Source organism: Cottoperca gobio, chromosome 10 (genome assembly GCF_900634415.1).
Source record: "Cottoperca gobio chromosome 10, fCotGob3.1, whole genome shotgun sequence".
NCBI classification, from domain to species: domain Eukaryota; kingdom Metazoa; phylum Chordata; class Actinopteri; order Perciformes; family Bovichtidae; genus Cottoperca; species Cottoperca gobio.
This window is the reverse complement of record NC_041364.1, coordinates 20,238,788-20,255,714: the sequence shown is the minus strand read 5'-3', so window position 1 is coordinate 20,255,714 and position 16,927 is coordinate 20,238,788. Positions and strand designations below refer to the sequence as shown.

The following is a 16,927-nucleotide window of genomic DNA, read 5'->3' as shown; positions in this document are numbered from 1 at the left end:
GCTATGTATCTTCTTTGACTTTGACTTTATGAAAACAAAATAATTAATCATGGTTAAAGTGGCCTTTAAAGTTTGAGTCTTTTTTGTCAATATTATGGCATGCTGACAGCTTATATAGCCGACTACATGGCTCTTGGTTATTATAAAATAGAAAGGTCAAATTGATCAACTACACAGCCCCAAAACAATCCGAAAAAGTTGGTTGGAAATGACGTATTATCAACAGGATTTCCAAACGCTATACTGGCAGCAGCTTCATGACGACAGATGAGGTTAAATACACTTTTTATTCACAAGTAAAAATGTTAACAGCAAACATTCAAAACAAAAACTCTGCTTTTGTTATACTAGCAAGCTGTTGCGTTTATGGGCCTTGATCTGCCTGCCCTGTCTGGGCCTGTATCTCTTTGATCTGTTGTTCATAGTCTGACTGTGATGTACAATACCAGGCAGATGTAAGAAAATATCAGAATAAGAAGGAATCAGGTTAATTAAAATCCACTGCTGCTGTCCTCCTGTGTAACTTACTGCCTTTGTTGTGTGTGTTGGAAGAAGAAAGGAAGAAGGAGATTGTTTAAGCACAAAGTCATTGATTGTCACAGCAGAGGAAAAAGCGCTGCTGGGGGCTGCTCCAGAGCGGCTATGTGTTGCATGCCTCAGCGGGGAAAATGTCTTCGTATGCGGGCGGCAGTTCGCTGGGGAGCGGGTATGAGAAAGGGAAGCAATGGTTGAGCTCCGGGTCCGTGGGCGAGTATCCCGGCAGCTCGATTGACGGGTGCCCCCCGCACTGCACTTCAACACCTGTCTCATCAAACACATTAAAAACACCCAGATTGATGTAAGACACCGGCTGGAAATCCTGCGAGGAGCAGTCCCGCTCCTCGCTGAAGATGATCGCGCCGGCGCGCTGCCTCTGTCGGCTTCTAGAAAACTGCGCTGTTTTGTACCTTTTGATTGCCACCAGGTTGATGAGACCGAGGAGGCACTCCAAAGTGCTGAGAACAGTGGAGATGACCAAACTCCGCTGGTAATCCCTCAGCTGCTCGCATGCAGGGTTCACATCCACAGAGTGGAAGCAGTAATGGGTATATTTCCTCTCCACCAGAGAAGCCGTGTCCCCGTCCACCACCGCGCCGGAGAAGGCGGTGAGGACTCCCAACAAGAAGACCACAACACCGAGGAGAAAGAAATTCCTGCAGCCGGGCTTCTTCATGCAACAGAGCAGCGCGGAGCCCAGCAGCACTTGCCCGATTCCCACAAGTAGCCCGGAGTAGAAAGCCCCTGCCGCGGCGCCGAGGTGGAAATGCGCTCTCACCGTAGATCCCAACGAGACGCATCTTAATCCAACGACAACTTCGCTCAGGGCGCACACGAAGAGGAGGGTGCTGGTGAAGACGATGCACAGTCCTTTCCCACTCAACTTCATTATATTCCACCTCTGCCGCTCTCGAGCCCTCTTTCCCCTTCTTCATCCTCCTTCGTCTCCTCTGGAAGCACTCTCACATTGGGACATCATCTGCCGGTGACTCCTCCGGTTCAGAGCGGGCAATCCTCGCCACTGTGGCGTCTCTCTCGCATCCCCACCGCTTTACAGGAATATATAAATAACTAATGCCTCCTTTTTTTGCACTTATCGATAATCCATAAACAGACAATGATCACTTTACGCTAGATCACCTAACCGCCCATCAGACTCTTCTTGAGGAAAAGTTTTTCCTTTTTTCCTTCTCCTAAAGAGAGAGTCTCATCTGTAGTCCGCCGAATCGTCTGATGGAATGGTGTGTGGCGTTTTTGTGGCAGAGAAGGAGGCGGCTGCTTGAGCCGGAGAGGCTCGAGGGTCCTGCGGACCAATGACCGATGACCCGCAGGCCTTTTAAATCGCTGCAACACTCCGACAGGGACTTTAAATGTGTCTAATGTTCCCCGTGGGGACTTTATAGCGACGTGGTGGTAAATGAAAAGGTGGGTAAACGACCTTTGGTTGGTGATCGAGAAAACAAACACCAGCAGGAGCAGAAATCATTGGCTTTCAGGAACATTAGTTTCTTCACACCCCCTTTACAGCTCCTAGTCTTGTCGTAAAATCGGCTAGGGAGCAGTAGCTCATTGAATTTAATTAATGCTAAACTGTATTGCTGGACATAAAAGGTGGGAGCTGAGTTTTAGTTAATTATAATTTCTATAGTATTATATATTATATACTACATACATGTCCATCCTTGCATAGTCTTCTCATAAGGGTTGTTGTTTGTCAGGTGGATCTTTCTGGAAATCCTCAACAAAAGCATTAATAATGGAGCAGCGCTGCTCTGTGCGCTGTCCGTGGTGCTGAAACATCCAGCTCGGCCCAGGTGGCAGCTTTTCAGTCAGCCAACCTCACAGAAAATACACGCAGGAGAAACTATTCTTCTTACGATGTATTTAGCTCAGATTTACTAAAACAGTTGTGTAGGTGAGGACTGTTTATTAAGAGCCCAAATGCCCTTGGTGTGATGGAGAGTGTGAGGGCCACAGACAACCAGAGAGAAAAATAAAAACGAAGCAGAGTTGTTACAGGGTAGATCACTGTTGTCTTCTCTTTAGTACCAAAACAAATAAGGACATACAGCGTGAGTCATCGGAAGTTGATGCTGTAATGCTCAACAGAAGCTGATTCAGATAGGACAGAGGATAGAGGATCATGATGGTCAGATAAAGTTCAAGCTGGCTGCACTGAGGCTCAGAGGAGCTAAGTGCTAACCTCAGCATGCTAACATGCTCACAATGACAAGCTAACATGTTGATGTTTAGCAGCTACCACGTTTACCATGGTCACACACACACACACACACACACACACACACACACACACACACACATATATATATATACATACAAACATACATCAATAAAACACGTCGGATATAATAAATTGTTGATTTAAGTATATAAGGACAAAGTGCATATTAAAACTAACGACTAAAAGTGGTACCTGTTAACTAAAAGCAAAGTGCTATGTCACATGCTAAGTTTGTTTAGCTCGTAAATATGCAACAGTTGCTAATTATCACTAAACACAACAGTTGAGACTGTTTGGAAAGTCCTTAGTTTTGCAGGTTTCTTATATTAACATAATAAAGTTATCTGGACATTTGAGAAACACAAGTCAAGCTCACGGTGACACAGAGTCACCAAAGTCTTTAGGAATCATCCTGTGGACCATGAATGACTACGCATTTGACGCCCATATTTATAATGCATTATAATCCTATAGTTATAAGCACTCATAAATGTTCATAATGCTTCATAACAATAATCATAACACATTGTAAAGCATTTTATAATGACATAAAAGGTCAAGTATCATAATATTTTATAATTGCTGGTCACTTTTTATATTGTGTTACAATCACTGTTATAGTGCTTTATAATGTGAAAAATAACAATAACTCTATACAAGTTAAATGAATGTATACTACTATAAATATTGATGATTGCTTATTCCTATGATTATACAGTGCTATAAGCAGATTATGATGCATAATAAGTATATTTATCTTGTATTATAGACATGGGCATCATAGAAAGTTCTACCAAAATGCCATAGCAATCCATCGTGAAGAAAATCACAACATTTGTTTCCAAACTTAAGACTCAACCATTTAAGAAAAGTTCAAGGGTATGTAAAATGATCCCATGGTGTGACCTGCTGCCAAATTGTTGCAGTTTGAATTTGATTTGTTTCCAATACATTTACCCTGAATGTGAAAACTTTCAGAGGACAGGCTCAACTTTTTGAATTAATGAACCGAACGTTTGATGGGTGCAAGTGAGAGAATTACACCAGGGAAAGCCCTCGCCCATCCATTCATCACAATGAGCCACCTCATTGACTGTACCAGTACAGCTGCCAGTAAGTGTGTGTGTGTGTGAGAGAGGGACTCTAATTAGGTCATTGCTACTTTGCATAGGTTTGCAGATAAGAGAAGGTGCAGTGAATGATGTGTTGATGATCTGATGATTGCTTGATTGATTGGCAGTCCTGCTGGCTGGCAGCGGGGGTGTGTCGCTCCCTTGGCAGCGCTGAGGATGTCAACACCATCACCATCAACAATAGGACGGACTGGAAGCCATCCCCTCACATCTTCTGACCCAGACACACCAAGCCTTGGCAAGAAAAAACACCGCCTTCTGTTACAGTATGTATATTCTGTTGTATAATGTCCACACTTTGCTGATCAGCAGATTCAAACCAATTTTCACATTTGTTGTTCCATAATGTGGGCGTTGTGAAGCCTTTAGAGACTGTAACTGTGATTAAGAGCTATACAAATAAACCTGGACCCGGTTAGCTCAGAAAATGGCTTCAGTTACACACACAGTAGGAGCAATCATCGGTACTCAGCATGCATTTAAATCAGAGGGAAAACTACTGAATTCAATTGTCCGGCAAATTTGATGAAGCAGAAGTTGTTAACAGCATATGTCTTTCATCAGGGCACAAGGAGAGCCCTGCTCACCTCCATAACACAGACAATTTCCCTGTCATGGTCACAAACTTGAAAGATGCTGCTACTAAAGTGGAAAGTAATTCCCATCCTAAAAGATCAAATTGCCACACGCACACAAACAGGTCTGCAACAGCAGTGTGTGGAAAACATGACCATAAAGCCGACCTATTCAGAGTCCTCACATTGTGGTAAAATCATATTTTCGCCTTCAAAAGCAGCATTTTAACTTAAATCACGACAAGTCACAGTGTGTGTGTGAATAAGTGTGTGTGTTCAGGGCTTCAGCTGTGCCAAGAGTCCGCTGTGAATGGACTGTTCGACATCAGAGATGCAGTTTTATGGCAGTAGTTACAACAGCGGTGACAGATCAGCCTGTAAAATCCTGCGTTAGCCTATAAATATTAATGAATCTAAAGCAGTCTCTCCACTGGCTGGAGCTGGAAGGGACACAAACTATGTTTACCTCAGAACTGTATGGAATCAATAGAGAGGCGGAGGAGCTGTCTGTCCAAGATGAGACGAGGGACAGGGCCTGTCAAAAATAGCCAAGACTGTAAGGCAGATAAACAAAGAAGCAAGGGGGTCAGGGGGAAAGAGCCTTTTTAAAGCTGCAGCAGTCAATATGTTTTATATTAACAATGGATCGAATGGTAATGTAACGTGAAAGGAGTTGCTTGTCGTGACAGACCCTTATACAATCATCAACTCTGCAGCTTTTTAGCTTTTTTTTTTAGCCAATAGTTTTAGTTTTCCAGCCCACAGCTTCTGCTCTCATCGACCTACTTCACTTTCAGCGAAAACACAATGAAACAGCAACCTGTAGCTGGCACACCAGCCGACCTGCAAACAGATACAGCCAGAAAACATTAGCAATCAGTTCAGTTTCAGTTCATTTAGATTTCAGTTCATGGTGGTCTCTATAAAGGCCGATCAATTCAATCGATTCTGAATTGAAACATATTATTTGCTTGATTACTGGTTAACCATTGACATCCGTATAACTAATGTTAGCAGATCAACATAGTGGAGAATTTATCAGCAAACAGCCGGATATTCTTTTGTTAGGAGTTAGTGGAGGTGTAAATTGACGTCATGACTAAATAAACGCTAATGTTTGTGTCTGCTGAATTTAAGCCACTGTGTGCTGGCTTGTTAGACATATCAACTTATTTTATGTGTTGTTGTGTTTTGAGTGTAAGCTTTAAGTTCAACACCTTTACCCTTGGGAACTAATAAAGAAACGTTGAAGTGAGATTTTGGGATAATTTTGGTGTTTTGTGAAATAAATCCATATTTTTTTGTAAGCTTCTTCTTCATTTAATCTCTTAATATATCTGGAGGTTTTCCTTGTACAGCTATGTTTTGACTAATGCTGAAAAAAGGAAAGGAAGTGCTTAAGTGGAGCGGTAAGTGTCGTTATTATCTACAGTAAATGCTCTTTGAAACATTGTTTCACCATTAGCAGAATAAGAGTTTGCAGGAAACAATCTTTGTAATGTACAGTATTGGGCTCAGTACAAAAACACAGTAGGAGCCTTCAAAATACTTTATTGTTCTGAAACTAACCACCATCATTATCCAGAGTTACATATTCTTCATCAGCAAGTGTCTAAAATACATTTATAGCAAATTACTGAACTTTCTCCCCGTAATCTCAATCAAAAGTCAATTTGCCTTTAAACTCTTTCCCTAGTCATTTTAATTTGCACTACTTGATGTAATAATTGACTTCATCGCTCAACTATAAATATTTTGAATTGGCTTCCATGGAGCAACTTTTAATCAAAGAACTTCAGGTCAACTATATTTTCCAAAGAGTAAAGGGCACAAAGAGACACACAGACTAAATCCACGAATTAAAATGAAATCCTAAAGAGGAACAACAGTTAATATGAGAGCAGTCTGTTCCTTCAACATCCCACACAGTCAATTATAAATCATCCTTCAGGCTTTAAGTACATTTCTTACACGTTCAGCACCATTATTGTGATTGTTCTGCTACGCCTTAAAGAAGATTAATAGATTAAAGTATTTATTTCCCCTTTGTCTTCCAGATCAGTGCTGGGATGAAGAAGAAGATGATGATGATAATGATGATGATCCCACTATGACTGTGGTTCACTACTAGGAAGGAAGAGATGTTATGATATTAATCACATGTGGGAGGTTAACAAAAAATATCTGCATGAAATATTTTTATATAAAAGATTATTGTGTTATGAAAGAGTAACAGTGTAGATACATGACGAGCGAGAGACGGGTGTGGCATGCAACAAAAGTCCACAAAGAAGTTATTCTATATTTTTCTTATTGCCAACTAATGTTGTGTAAAGACACGAAGACGAAGGAAAAGCAAAATGATTTATTGGATCAAACTGAGAGAATAGATCGACCGTAAAAATGTAATTCCCACACATATACTTCTTCTTCTTGTTTTCTGTATTGCTTTGGATCACGGTTTGTTTGTTTGGCTACATATTCATCTGTAGGTTTTATATGTTATAAATGTTGAAATCATCAATGAAAACTAAACTGAAAAAAAGGGGCCAGAAAGGAAATGTTACATTTTTAATGGCTAAATAATTTCCTAAAACTCCTGGACGGTGGAGGTAAATTGTACAAAAGACACACACACACACACACACACACACACACACACACACACACACACACACACAACACACACACACACACATACATACATACACACACACACATATACGCACACATATACACACTTACACACACACACACACATACACACATACACACACGCACACACACACACACACACACACACACACACACATACACACCCTCACACGTGGTTTACCATTTCTGTAAGTATTTCAATGCGCTTCTCTTTACGTTAGTGTTCAAACACAAAAGGGTCAAACTAGTAAAGCTTAACATCGATTTTAAAATGCTCAGTATTTATCTAGTGTACATTAATTAAACTGAATTTGACACTTTTTTAATTAGATTTTTCTTGTGTGTATGTTTTCTTGTATTTTCATCTTTAGCTCCAGTTTACTCTGCGTATTGCTAGGTTACAATAAAAACCTTTCTTACAGGACATTACTTTTTATTTCAGATGTTTAAATTGCCAGAGACAAAGATTAGGGCGTTGAATTCTCTCGTTCCCTTCATCTTCATCATTTCATCTGTTTTCTGACCTGAGTTATGAGAATAAAGTATTCATGCAAACATTTCCCCTGGAACATCTTCTATGCCCCTGTGTGTCAGTGTTACAAAATAAACACGTGGCTGCCTCTATGATGAACAGAGGCTGCAGAGTCCCACAGGATTAGATGCTTTTTCCACCATTTAGAGAAGCAGATGTCTCAGAATCAAATCTGGATCTGATCCAGGCCTCAACAGCGATACACTGCTCTCCTGTTAATCCACCGTGTCTGTGCATCTTAAAAGGATAGGCGCACATATGTGCACCCGAACAGAAGACACACAATTGGCTGCAGTCTGTCTTCTTTCACCTGTATTTAATAACTTCCATAGCCTGCAGATTGCAAGGGAATCTGGGTGGTTTGTTTGGACTGGTGCTGGTTTTAATTAGTATTTTAATTACACACTGTCTGGGACCCTTTTTGTTTTTCGGTCTGGGTCTTCCCACTCGGGAGCCCTGTCTTCCAAACATTGCTTGCAGTGATGCAGCAGGTACCTGATCTGTTTTGTTTAATAAGTTGAAACAGTGTGGCCAACATTTATATTCACTTGGCAGCCTGGATTGTTATTTCAGCTCTAATTCAACACAGCTTCACACTCATTTACATAGACAACAATACTGTTGCAGTTAAATGACATGGGGAAGTCTTTTAGTGTTGTTAATGCATTTCTAATGCTTCATGACTTCACTCATAAACACAGAATATGCGCTCTGATGCACTACATCAACAGAACACATTACAGATGTGACTTATAATGAATTATAACAGTCTTATGGATGCTCTTGACTAGTTATAGATGTTGACTGATGGTGCTTATGAAACATTAATCAATCAGAAATCCTTTAATTGTCCCACGACGGGGAGAGAGTACACAATTAAATAGAGTACAAATACAGTAATATAATATAAGTACAGTCGCACATGACAGTGTAATTGTAAAAGAGAATATTACACATGGCATTGATAATTGCACACAGTGTTGGAATAGACTTTTCTTGGTGTGGTGGTGTACCAGGGGCCGTGGTGGTTGTACGGTCTGACCGCTGCAGGAAGAAAGGACCTACGGTATCTCTCTGTGAGACACCGCGGGTCTGCTTATACTCACCTACACACATCATATGCTATAATAGTCCATGCACTATTGTAAGTTATCATTTTAAGTAAAGTGAAGTACATATTGATGCTTCTATAATAATGCATGCTTCATTATAACGTTTCATTGTTGGTGGAAAGTAAAGTGTAAAGGATTTTCATGCATTTACTTTAAAATGCATGAACATAGGGAATGTGCTGCAGCACAAGTGATTATCATGTAAGGAGCCACAACGTTAATAAACCCTGCAGAGAATCAGAAGTCAAATGTGTCTGCTTTAGGAATGGCCCCTTAAGATATACAAAAGTGATACACCACATTGCTAATGTTTTCTTTAACGCCTATGTTTATAATGCATCATGAACATACTCTCAATGTATTATAATCAGCGCATAGCTCTTTATAATTCTAGTTATAAGCACTCATAAATATTCATGATTTTGTATTTCATAATGACTTATAAAAGGTCAAGTATCATAACACTTCATAACTGCATTATATATTATAAATCATTTTACCTTATCTCTTTAACATGCATTATGACTATTTACTATACTACTACTACATGCAGTATATTCATATAACACATTATAAATGTCCATGCTACATTATAGACATGGGCTTGCAAAGAATATCATTAACTATTTTGTGCTCTTAAATGTGTTTAAATGCCCCAATTATAGGGGCAAAAGTTGCCCCCCAAATGTTTTTTGACATTTCCAACACTGATTAAAAGCCCCATCAAGCAACTTCTAGTTTAGAACTAGTGAAGAGCAGAAGACGGCCGAGATTTAGTGATTTTACAAGGCACAGTATTCCACATTGGGTTCGGCCAATCATAATCAAGGAGCTGTTTTACAATTAAACTGAAATCATTACAAATAACATCTATAATGTTTTATGACTGCACCAGTGTGTAAACATGTGTTTATAAGTGCAGTCATAAAGCATAATGCAATGCATTATAATTCTCTATGTATGCACATGATGCACTATAGATGTGGTCTTCATAGAAAGTGTGAGACTAAACTAATCCCATCATTTGCCGTGACATCAGTGTCATACGGCCCTCATGACTGCTGATGACGTGCTCACTATCAGTGTCCTCCACACTGAGGAGGAAAAGCAAAGAAAGCAAGCGGTCCTCCTCTAACATCAAGTATTTAGAGAAGCTGTAATTACACACTGCTTGGTTAGAAAGTGGAGGGATGGATAGTGTTGTAGTGTCAGCAGAAGTAGAAACAGCTGCATCTAGTGGAGTAAATCCATTTCCTAGCTCCAAGGGAGTCCAGGACATGAGTCTGAGTGAGTGTCAATACATGAGCTGTATGCGTATGAGTTCGCTGATAGGTTCAGTTTCCTCCTGGCAGCAAAGCTCAGAGGACCAAACAACAAAATCAAAGTGGCTCATTCAGAGAAAGTGAAGAAGCAGAAGTGATGTTGTGACTCAATGATCAGAATGCAGCAGCACACCACTGCATTTCTCCTCACCTGCTTTATTATCACTGATAAATAGTGTTACGAACCACTCAGTGTTAATACAAAGAGTTTTATTGTTATGCTTCATGGTGACTTCTGCTGCCCTTCATTAAAACACAATTACATGTCACCAAACTACCAAGAAATGTTCCAGATTTAGAGGTTTTACATGCACAATGTGCTCCAGTTAGTGTTATTTGGAGTTAAAGGTACAATATGTAACATTCCCACATTCAAATTTCTAAAAGCGACCATATTATTTATTTTGTTGAATTGTGTACTTACATTATCCCAAATGTCTAAACAATTTTCAAACAGAGAAATCTGAACTTTTAATCAGGTAACGCTGTTTCATTTCGTCGACTGTAATAGAGACGTGTCCCCTTTGAGCGTGCGTCAGCGTTGTGGTTGTCTGCCAGAAGCCAAGTCATAAATGCACCTTTAATCCAGGTTCAAGCCACATTTTCACCATACACTTTTTAGATCTTGGTATTTTTTTTTACTATGCATTATAACCAGATAAAGGATTTTGTCATCGGACGTCTGGATCATAAGTTAGCAGCAGCCAAACAGCGGCGGAGAAACACTGATGTTAAACGTGAACCTGCTTTAATCAGCGTGTCCGTTCCTTGTGTAGAGCAGGAGACCTCTGAGGATAATTCAGCTCCCTGTAAAAACCTCTTGAACGATGAACACTGAAGGAATCCTAACCGAGAGAAGCTGAATGCAACGATAACAGCAGTGGTGAAGACAACAACTCCCATGATCCCACACTACTTCACGACGCCACCAAACTACGGCTTGTATTATTGTTTTGATTGAGACACCCCTAGCGACAAGAAATGACACATTGTGCATTTAAGTCCCCAATGAGTGTTCATTCAAAAATATCTGTTACAAAACTAAAAAAACACAACAAAGGAATACGATAAACATGTCTAGATAGTAGATTTTTTTGTTATCTTTGATATTAACATAATATGTGGACCTACCCTCCCTCAAAGACATTACATTGAATTAAGTGTGCATGACAACACTCTGACAGGGTTCATCAGTACGTGTCTAACGACGGATGTATTCAGATCCAAAGTCACTTGGTGGCACGGTGGTCTTGCTCATTTCCCGCTGCCCGGACACTGGGACTGATGGTTCAGCCAGAGCTTCATCAGAGGTGCCACGGCCTCCATGTTTGTTCTTTAAAGAACGTCCCAAAAACAGCCAGTACTCCTTACGGATGGTGTCCTTCTCATGTGCCAAAAGTTGACCGATCTTTGAAGGGGGAGAACAATCACAAGACGGTCAGAAAACAACAATGGAACAATTTTTGCTCAGTTTCTAAAACAGAATAATCCTGATCTCTCACAGACTTATCGGCAGAGATGAAACACACTGAAGTTAGCATCGCATTGGATCGCTCAACTAGAAGCCAATGCTTTTGGATTATTGCAGAAAATGAGCTCTGTGGCAAACTAAAGTTTATGATACTTATGTTACGTTTTTTCAGCAAGATATCTTCAAAAATGAATCAATACATTTTTGAAGCAAGTTTCCCCGTGTTTGGCACGAAGCCGTTAATGTCCCCGGCAAGCTCCGTCGTCTCATTTAGCCACTTGTTGGAATCTGCCAATTTTAAAACGCATAAAAGCTTTTATATCTCCTGACATTTGTTATGTCATAGAACAAAACATGAAAATCTCTTACGCTTGTGTGAACCACATACTTTATTTCACACAGCTAACCAAAAACCCATTAAAAAAAAAATCAAACTGGAGGTGCAACAATGCCGATTCATTTTGGGGTTTTAGGACTCACTCCGGCAGCACTCTATAATCAGTCATAATCACAAAGTTGTGACTATTTCTAACTTCGTATTGTCCTTTAGCAAAGCACTTACTTCTAGAGCCTTTCTTAAAGTTTCCTTTACTTCCTCTTCCGCCATATTTTCTTTTTGATTGCTGTTCTCCAAGGCGTCCTCGTAGCAATCAAACAGAAACGCAAGAAGATAAGGTGAACAGTGAGAGTCCTTCAGCTCAAGGACTCGCTCCAGCAGGCCTGGCGGAGACGACAGACCTTGGTCTTGCAGCATCCTTGGGAAAGAGACAAAAAAAGAAAAAAAGAGGGGATACTGTCAGTGAGCTTTTCCATTTTTAATAAGTCTCCACTTGTTGTTTTCTCCTGTAGCATATCATTTATTGTAAACGTGGGGATAACACACCTCCTACAGCAGGGGTCGGGAACCTTTCTGGCTGGGAGAGCCATAAAAGCCAAATATTTTTTTATGTATTTCCTTGAGAGCCATATAAATTTGAATGTAACTTTATGCATGCATTTTTTAAGAATAACACGTCTCCTGAGTACTAATAGCAGTATCAGTGTTTCATTGAACACGTGCTCTTTTATTAAATAAACTAAATTCTTACGTTATTTATCTCATTTATGTGCACGTTTCAGTGTTTACTGCACGGGTGTCAAACTCAAGGCAATTATATCCGACCAGCGAGAAAATATTATATGTCTGTCATAACTGGCCCGCCAGTTTAGGGTAATGAAATCAATGCATGGCACAACCACGGGGAAACACATTTGAGGAAGAATCTAAATGTGTGAATGAAATGAAAGTTTTTGGAAAGCAAAGGGAAACACACCACAGATCTCTGGGACGATGTGAGCCGGACTGTGTGTGTGACATAACGAAGCATCTCACTGTTAAACCTGCAGCTTCAGGGCCGTGTGATCACAGACATGTGTGATGCCGAGCTGCATGTGGGAGACTCATGATGCAGAAGGAAACTTTGGTCACTACGTGTTTCCAAACACTGACAAACATCTGCACCGCTGTGTTCCCGACAGCATTCTGCTGATCAACTGAGAGCATGTGCCGACTTTGCAGCTCAGATATTAAAATTGAACTGCTCAGCAACCCGTCTGCAGTTGACTTAAATATGTTCCATATGTTTTTGCACTTTATGTGTATCCTGTTCAATACATGTGGACTGTGTTTAGCCTTCGACGTAGTCCCAGTTTTTAATGTTGGCCCTCTGTGATTGAGTTTGACACCCCCGGTCTACTGCTTGCTTTGTGCAGTTTCTCCTCTGCTCGGTTTCGCGACGGGCGGGGCTCCGCCCCCTACGCACACACGTGTGAACACACCTTCACCTACAGTCAGAGACAGAGCGGAGGAAAGAGAGGGGAGAACTAAAAACAAATCTGCTGCTAAATGTTTTACTTTAAAATGACACAATATAATTATGTATTACTTGTTAATCATGTTAAATGTCAGCTCAAAATTGTCTGCGAGCCATATTGCGTTATCGAAAGAGCCATAGGTTCCCGACCCCTGTCCTAAAGGAAGTCTCGTTCAGTCAGAGCACATGCAAGAAAATAACTGGGATTTAGAAAATAATTACCCTTTCAAATAGTTCCAAGCGCTCTCATTGTGTGGCGCCTTCTTGATCTGGGTCAGGCAATACCTTACACAAGGAGAGGGAAATCAGTCAAATGCACAGAAAACTTAATGCAACCGCTGAAAGAGAAACAAGGACCGACTTTAAATGAAGCTACTTATAGTGTGAAGTACTTACTGAATCTCTCTCTCCACTATAGCTGGATCAGAGAAGCCTGTAGTGTGAGAAATTACAAAATGCCTCTGGTTCCATGCAGAGTTATTCCTCACATCTTCTTCCAGAAGATTCTCCACAAACTCCAGCTCACTGTCCCACAGTTTGTACTCCTGCAGATTGATTAAGACAAATGTTGGCAATCCACTTGTAGATGTAATCATGTAGTGCTTTCAGTGGTGGCCCTGCGATGCACGAGACACATACTGTCCACAGAGGGACTCAAAAAACACGTCAACAAACAACCAAATTAATAAGTGAAGGATTCAATCTGGCAGAGTGGCTGACTGTGGGCAGAAAACTGGATCTCTGCCCTCATTCTTTTAGCCAAACTCTGCTAAGAGCTCCAACACCTACCTGGATGACCCACTGTCTGTGCTGCCAGGCGTGGTAATTCTTTGCATCTTGGCTGAGAATGTCAGCAATGAACTCTAATTCCTCCGAGGGGTCATTCAACCACTCCACCACCATACGTCTGTGATGCCTGGAGGAGGAGTTTAGAAAACTAGTGTTAGAGTGCTGCAATGAGTCAGCATTTGTAAACTTCTCGTCTCCAAGTCAATACGTTTTTGGTTAGTTTCATGTCTTGTTCTACGACATAAAATACAGTAAATACCCTGGGAATGTTTAATCTTTTACATGTCTTAAAAAAGGCAGTTAGCTTAGTGGTGGTGACGCAAGTCATGCTGCCGTAATGTAGTTTGTTTATAGCCTAACGTTAGCTTGTTACTTCTGGTGATTGCATTTACTCATCAAAACTTATTTTAATTTGTTAACAAAGCATGTATGTATCGTTAACATTTGTTTGCCACAGAGCTTATTTTCTGCAATAATTAAATGCCCATTGTCTTTCTGTGTCGGGAACTAGGAAGAAGTTAACGTGTTGGCCTTCAAAAACACATCATCCCTGCAGCACTTTCCAGTCAATGAAAACATTAGAATACAATCATTTTGGAAATGCTTCTTATCTCTTCAGTAATGTGGCAATATTCAACAACTGCTCCATAAACATTTGACCTGGAATGAGTTTGCCAGCACTCACCACACTTGGTAGTTTTTGGGTTGCTCCTCGATGATGGCAGTAATGTACTTCATCTCCTCCCTCAGGTCCTTTGATAGGGCTTGTAGCAGAACTCGCCTGTAGTGCCTGACAAACCCAAACCCAGGAACTGTCAATATTCCTACTATTTATTTGTACAAATTAACTGACTACTTGACAACTCAGGAGACCGTGACCTCTTTGTTCAGTCAGGAAAGGTTAAAATCATGGTGTATAGAATTATTTTCAAACAGCATCTCTGTTTTTCCAGATTCCAAACATGCAGCATGCTTACCAAACTGTGTAATTGGCAGCATTCAGCTCAATGGCTTCTGCTGTCAAGGCGAAAGCCCGGTCGCTTTTTTCATCATTCTTCAGGAGTGCACGGAAATAGTCATACACATCTGAGACTGTTGGACGAAATCAACAGAAACATCAACAACGTCCTGACTTAAACTGCTGCTAAATGTTTGTTTGGTCTAATGTCTGGTGTACTATAGTAATGTTATAGTAACAATCATTAAGTTATTACAAATGTATCATAGTGTTCAGGCATCTACAGATGTGGGCTCATCACTTTCCACGTGACTCCCATCTCTTACTAACAATCTTACACTTGTCAGAGTAGGCGATCTTCACTACAGGATTTGGTCCATCATCCTGAGGAACAGGCTGCAGATCAGCCCACTCCTTTCTGTCTCTGAAACACAGAAACACGGGGGTGGATTTCATGGCTGTAACCTAAGATTCTGCCTGAAGGAAGCTAATGTAGCTAGCACTTCTTACAGTGCCTACTACTTTGTTAAACAGACACACTGCAAATGTAAATGAATAGTGAAATAACTATGATGAACGTATTTGTATTGTTGCGGCAGCACAGTTCATGTCTGCCTCTGGTAACGTATGATTCTTCATTGTTGCTACATCGCAGGGGTGTGGTGAACTTACAGTAAGACCCAGTCAATTAGCACAACCCCAGTTCAATAATTAGGCGGATTGTTTAAGGTTTGTTGTTGAATCCAAGGACACTGATGGTAACCTTATTATGGTAAACAATAACGAAACGCATGAAACGGACATTCAACTACAAGTTATCAAACATTATCGTGTTAAAGTAAAGTTAATAGAAGTGGTTACCGTTAGAGCAGCTATCAAGCTAGCCACCCGAACATTTAATAAAATGATAACCTTATACACACCTGTAAAACATATATCGAGTCGGGTCAAGAAAATAATCATCCTCGAGGTGGTCCTCTGCCTCTACATCAAACTCTTTGTCTTCTTTAAACTCTACCGACTCATTTGAAATGTCCTCGACACCTGACATCGCTAACTTTGTAGCTTAATCGCGTCTGTAGTCTGGGAGGAAGAAAGAAGACGCAATATCCGGTTTAGCGGAAGGTTGCCTTAACGTGCAGCGGGAAATATTCATTTCAAACCAAAAATCGCTGTTTGATAAGTCATTAAAATATGGTTCATTTGCAGAGCCAGCAGGTGTTAAACATGGAGGTAACATCGGCCCTAACATTTCCTCTGACACACGGGCTGCCGAGATGAGACGTTTAAGGAACAGGGAAGTTGCCACCACTTCCAAAGCTTCCCAGATAGGATGCAAGAGTCGCCACAAATGTTTATCTTGGGTTATATAGGGAAATATCTGGAGGCATAACTTTATTAACACTATACAGGATTAATTATGGATGTAGGCCAATCACTACAACGTTTTTATTTCATCTTGTCTTTACCAGCTGTCAAATGGCATCGACATGGCGATCTGCAGATCAACATCCGTTCACACTGCATCACATTCAAGTCAGTCTCAAACATTGTTATACATTTGTGAACATTTTAATATTCAACAATTTTCAACTTGCACCTTCACTTTTGCTCATGTACACATCACTTATTACACTCATATTCCATGAATCACTGTTACCCACCAGTCTCTATTCTTGGACAACTTTGGGTTGTTTGCCATTGATCTGTACCCAGGACTAAATCTGAGCCTGTGACACTATAACTCT

At 40.6% G+C, this 16,927-nt stretch overlaps 2 protein-coding genes across 2 annotated transcripts; both read right to left on the bottom strand.

Moving 5' to 3' along the window:
- Window positions 1-278: 278 nt before the first annotated feature.
- On the bottom strand, window positions 279-1,956 carry tmem271 (transmembrane protein 271). The gene has a single exon (XM_029441707.1). The coding sequence runs from the start codon at window positions 1,424-1,426 to the stop codon at window positions 641-643; it is 786 nt and encodes a 261-aa protein (XP_029297567.1). The 5' UTR covers window positions 1,427-1,956; the 3' UTR covers window positions 279-640.
- An 8,158-nt stretch (window positions 1,957-10,114) lies between these two features.
- On the bottom strand, window positions 10,115-16,405 carry fnta (farnesyltransferase, CAAX box, subunit alpha). The gene is made up of 9 exons (XM_029441397.1): window positions 16,103-16,405; window positions 15,518-15,603; window positions 15,199-15,313; window positions 14,907-15,011; window positions 14,222-14,348; window positions 13,829-13,977; window positions 13,655-13,717; window positions 12,142-12,334; window positions 10,115-11,516 (listed from the first exon to the last, which is right to left on the bottom strand). Exons 1-9 carry the CDS (start codon window positions 16,228-16,230, stop codon window positions 11,310-11,312), a joined length of 1,173 nt encoding a protein of 390 aa, XP_029297257.1. The 5' UTR covers window positions 16,231-16,405; the 3' UTR covers window positions 10,115-11,309.
- Window positions 16,406-16,927: the final 522 nt, after the last annotated feature.

Bases quoted from the DNA above. Each gene is read 5' to 3' on its own strand.
- tmem271 (XM_029441707.1), bottom strand. From the start codon at position 1,426: ATGAAGTTGAGTGGGAAAGGACTGTGCATCGTCTTCACCAGCACCCTC.
- fnta (XM_029441397.1), bottom strand. From the start codon at position 16,230: ATGTCAGGTGTCGAGGACATTTCAAATGAGTCGGTAGAGTTTAAAGAA. The intron at 15,604-16,102 runs GTGTGTATAAGG...TCTGTGTTTCAG, and splicing joins ACTCGATATATGTTTTACAG to AGACAGAAAGGAGTGGGCTG. The intron at 11,517-12,141 runs GTAAGTGCTTTG...CCCCCTTCAAAG, and splicing joins CTTTAAGAAAGGCTCTAGAA to ATCGGTCAACTTTTGGCACA.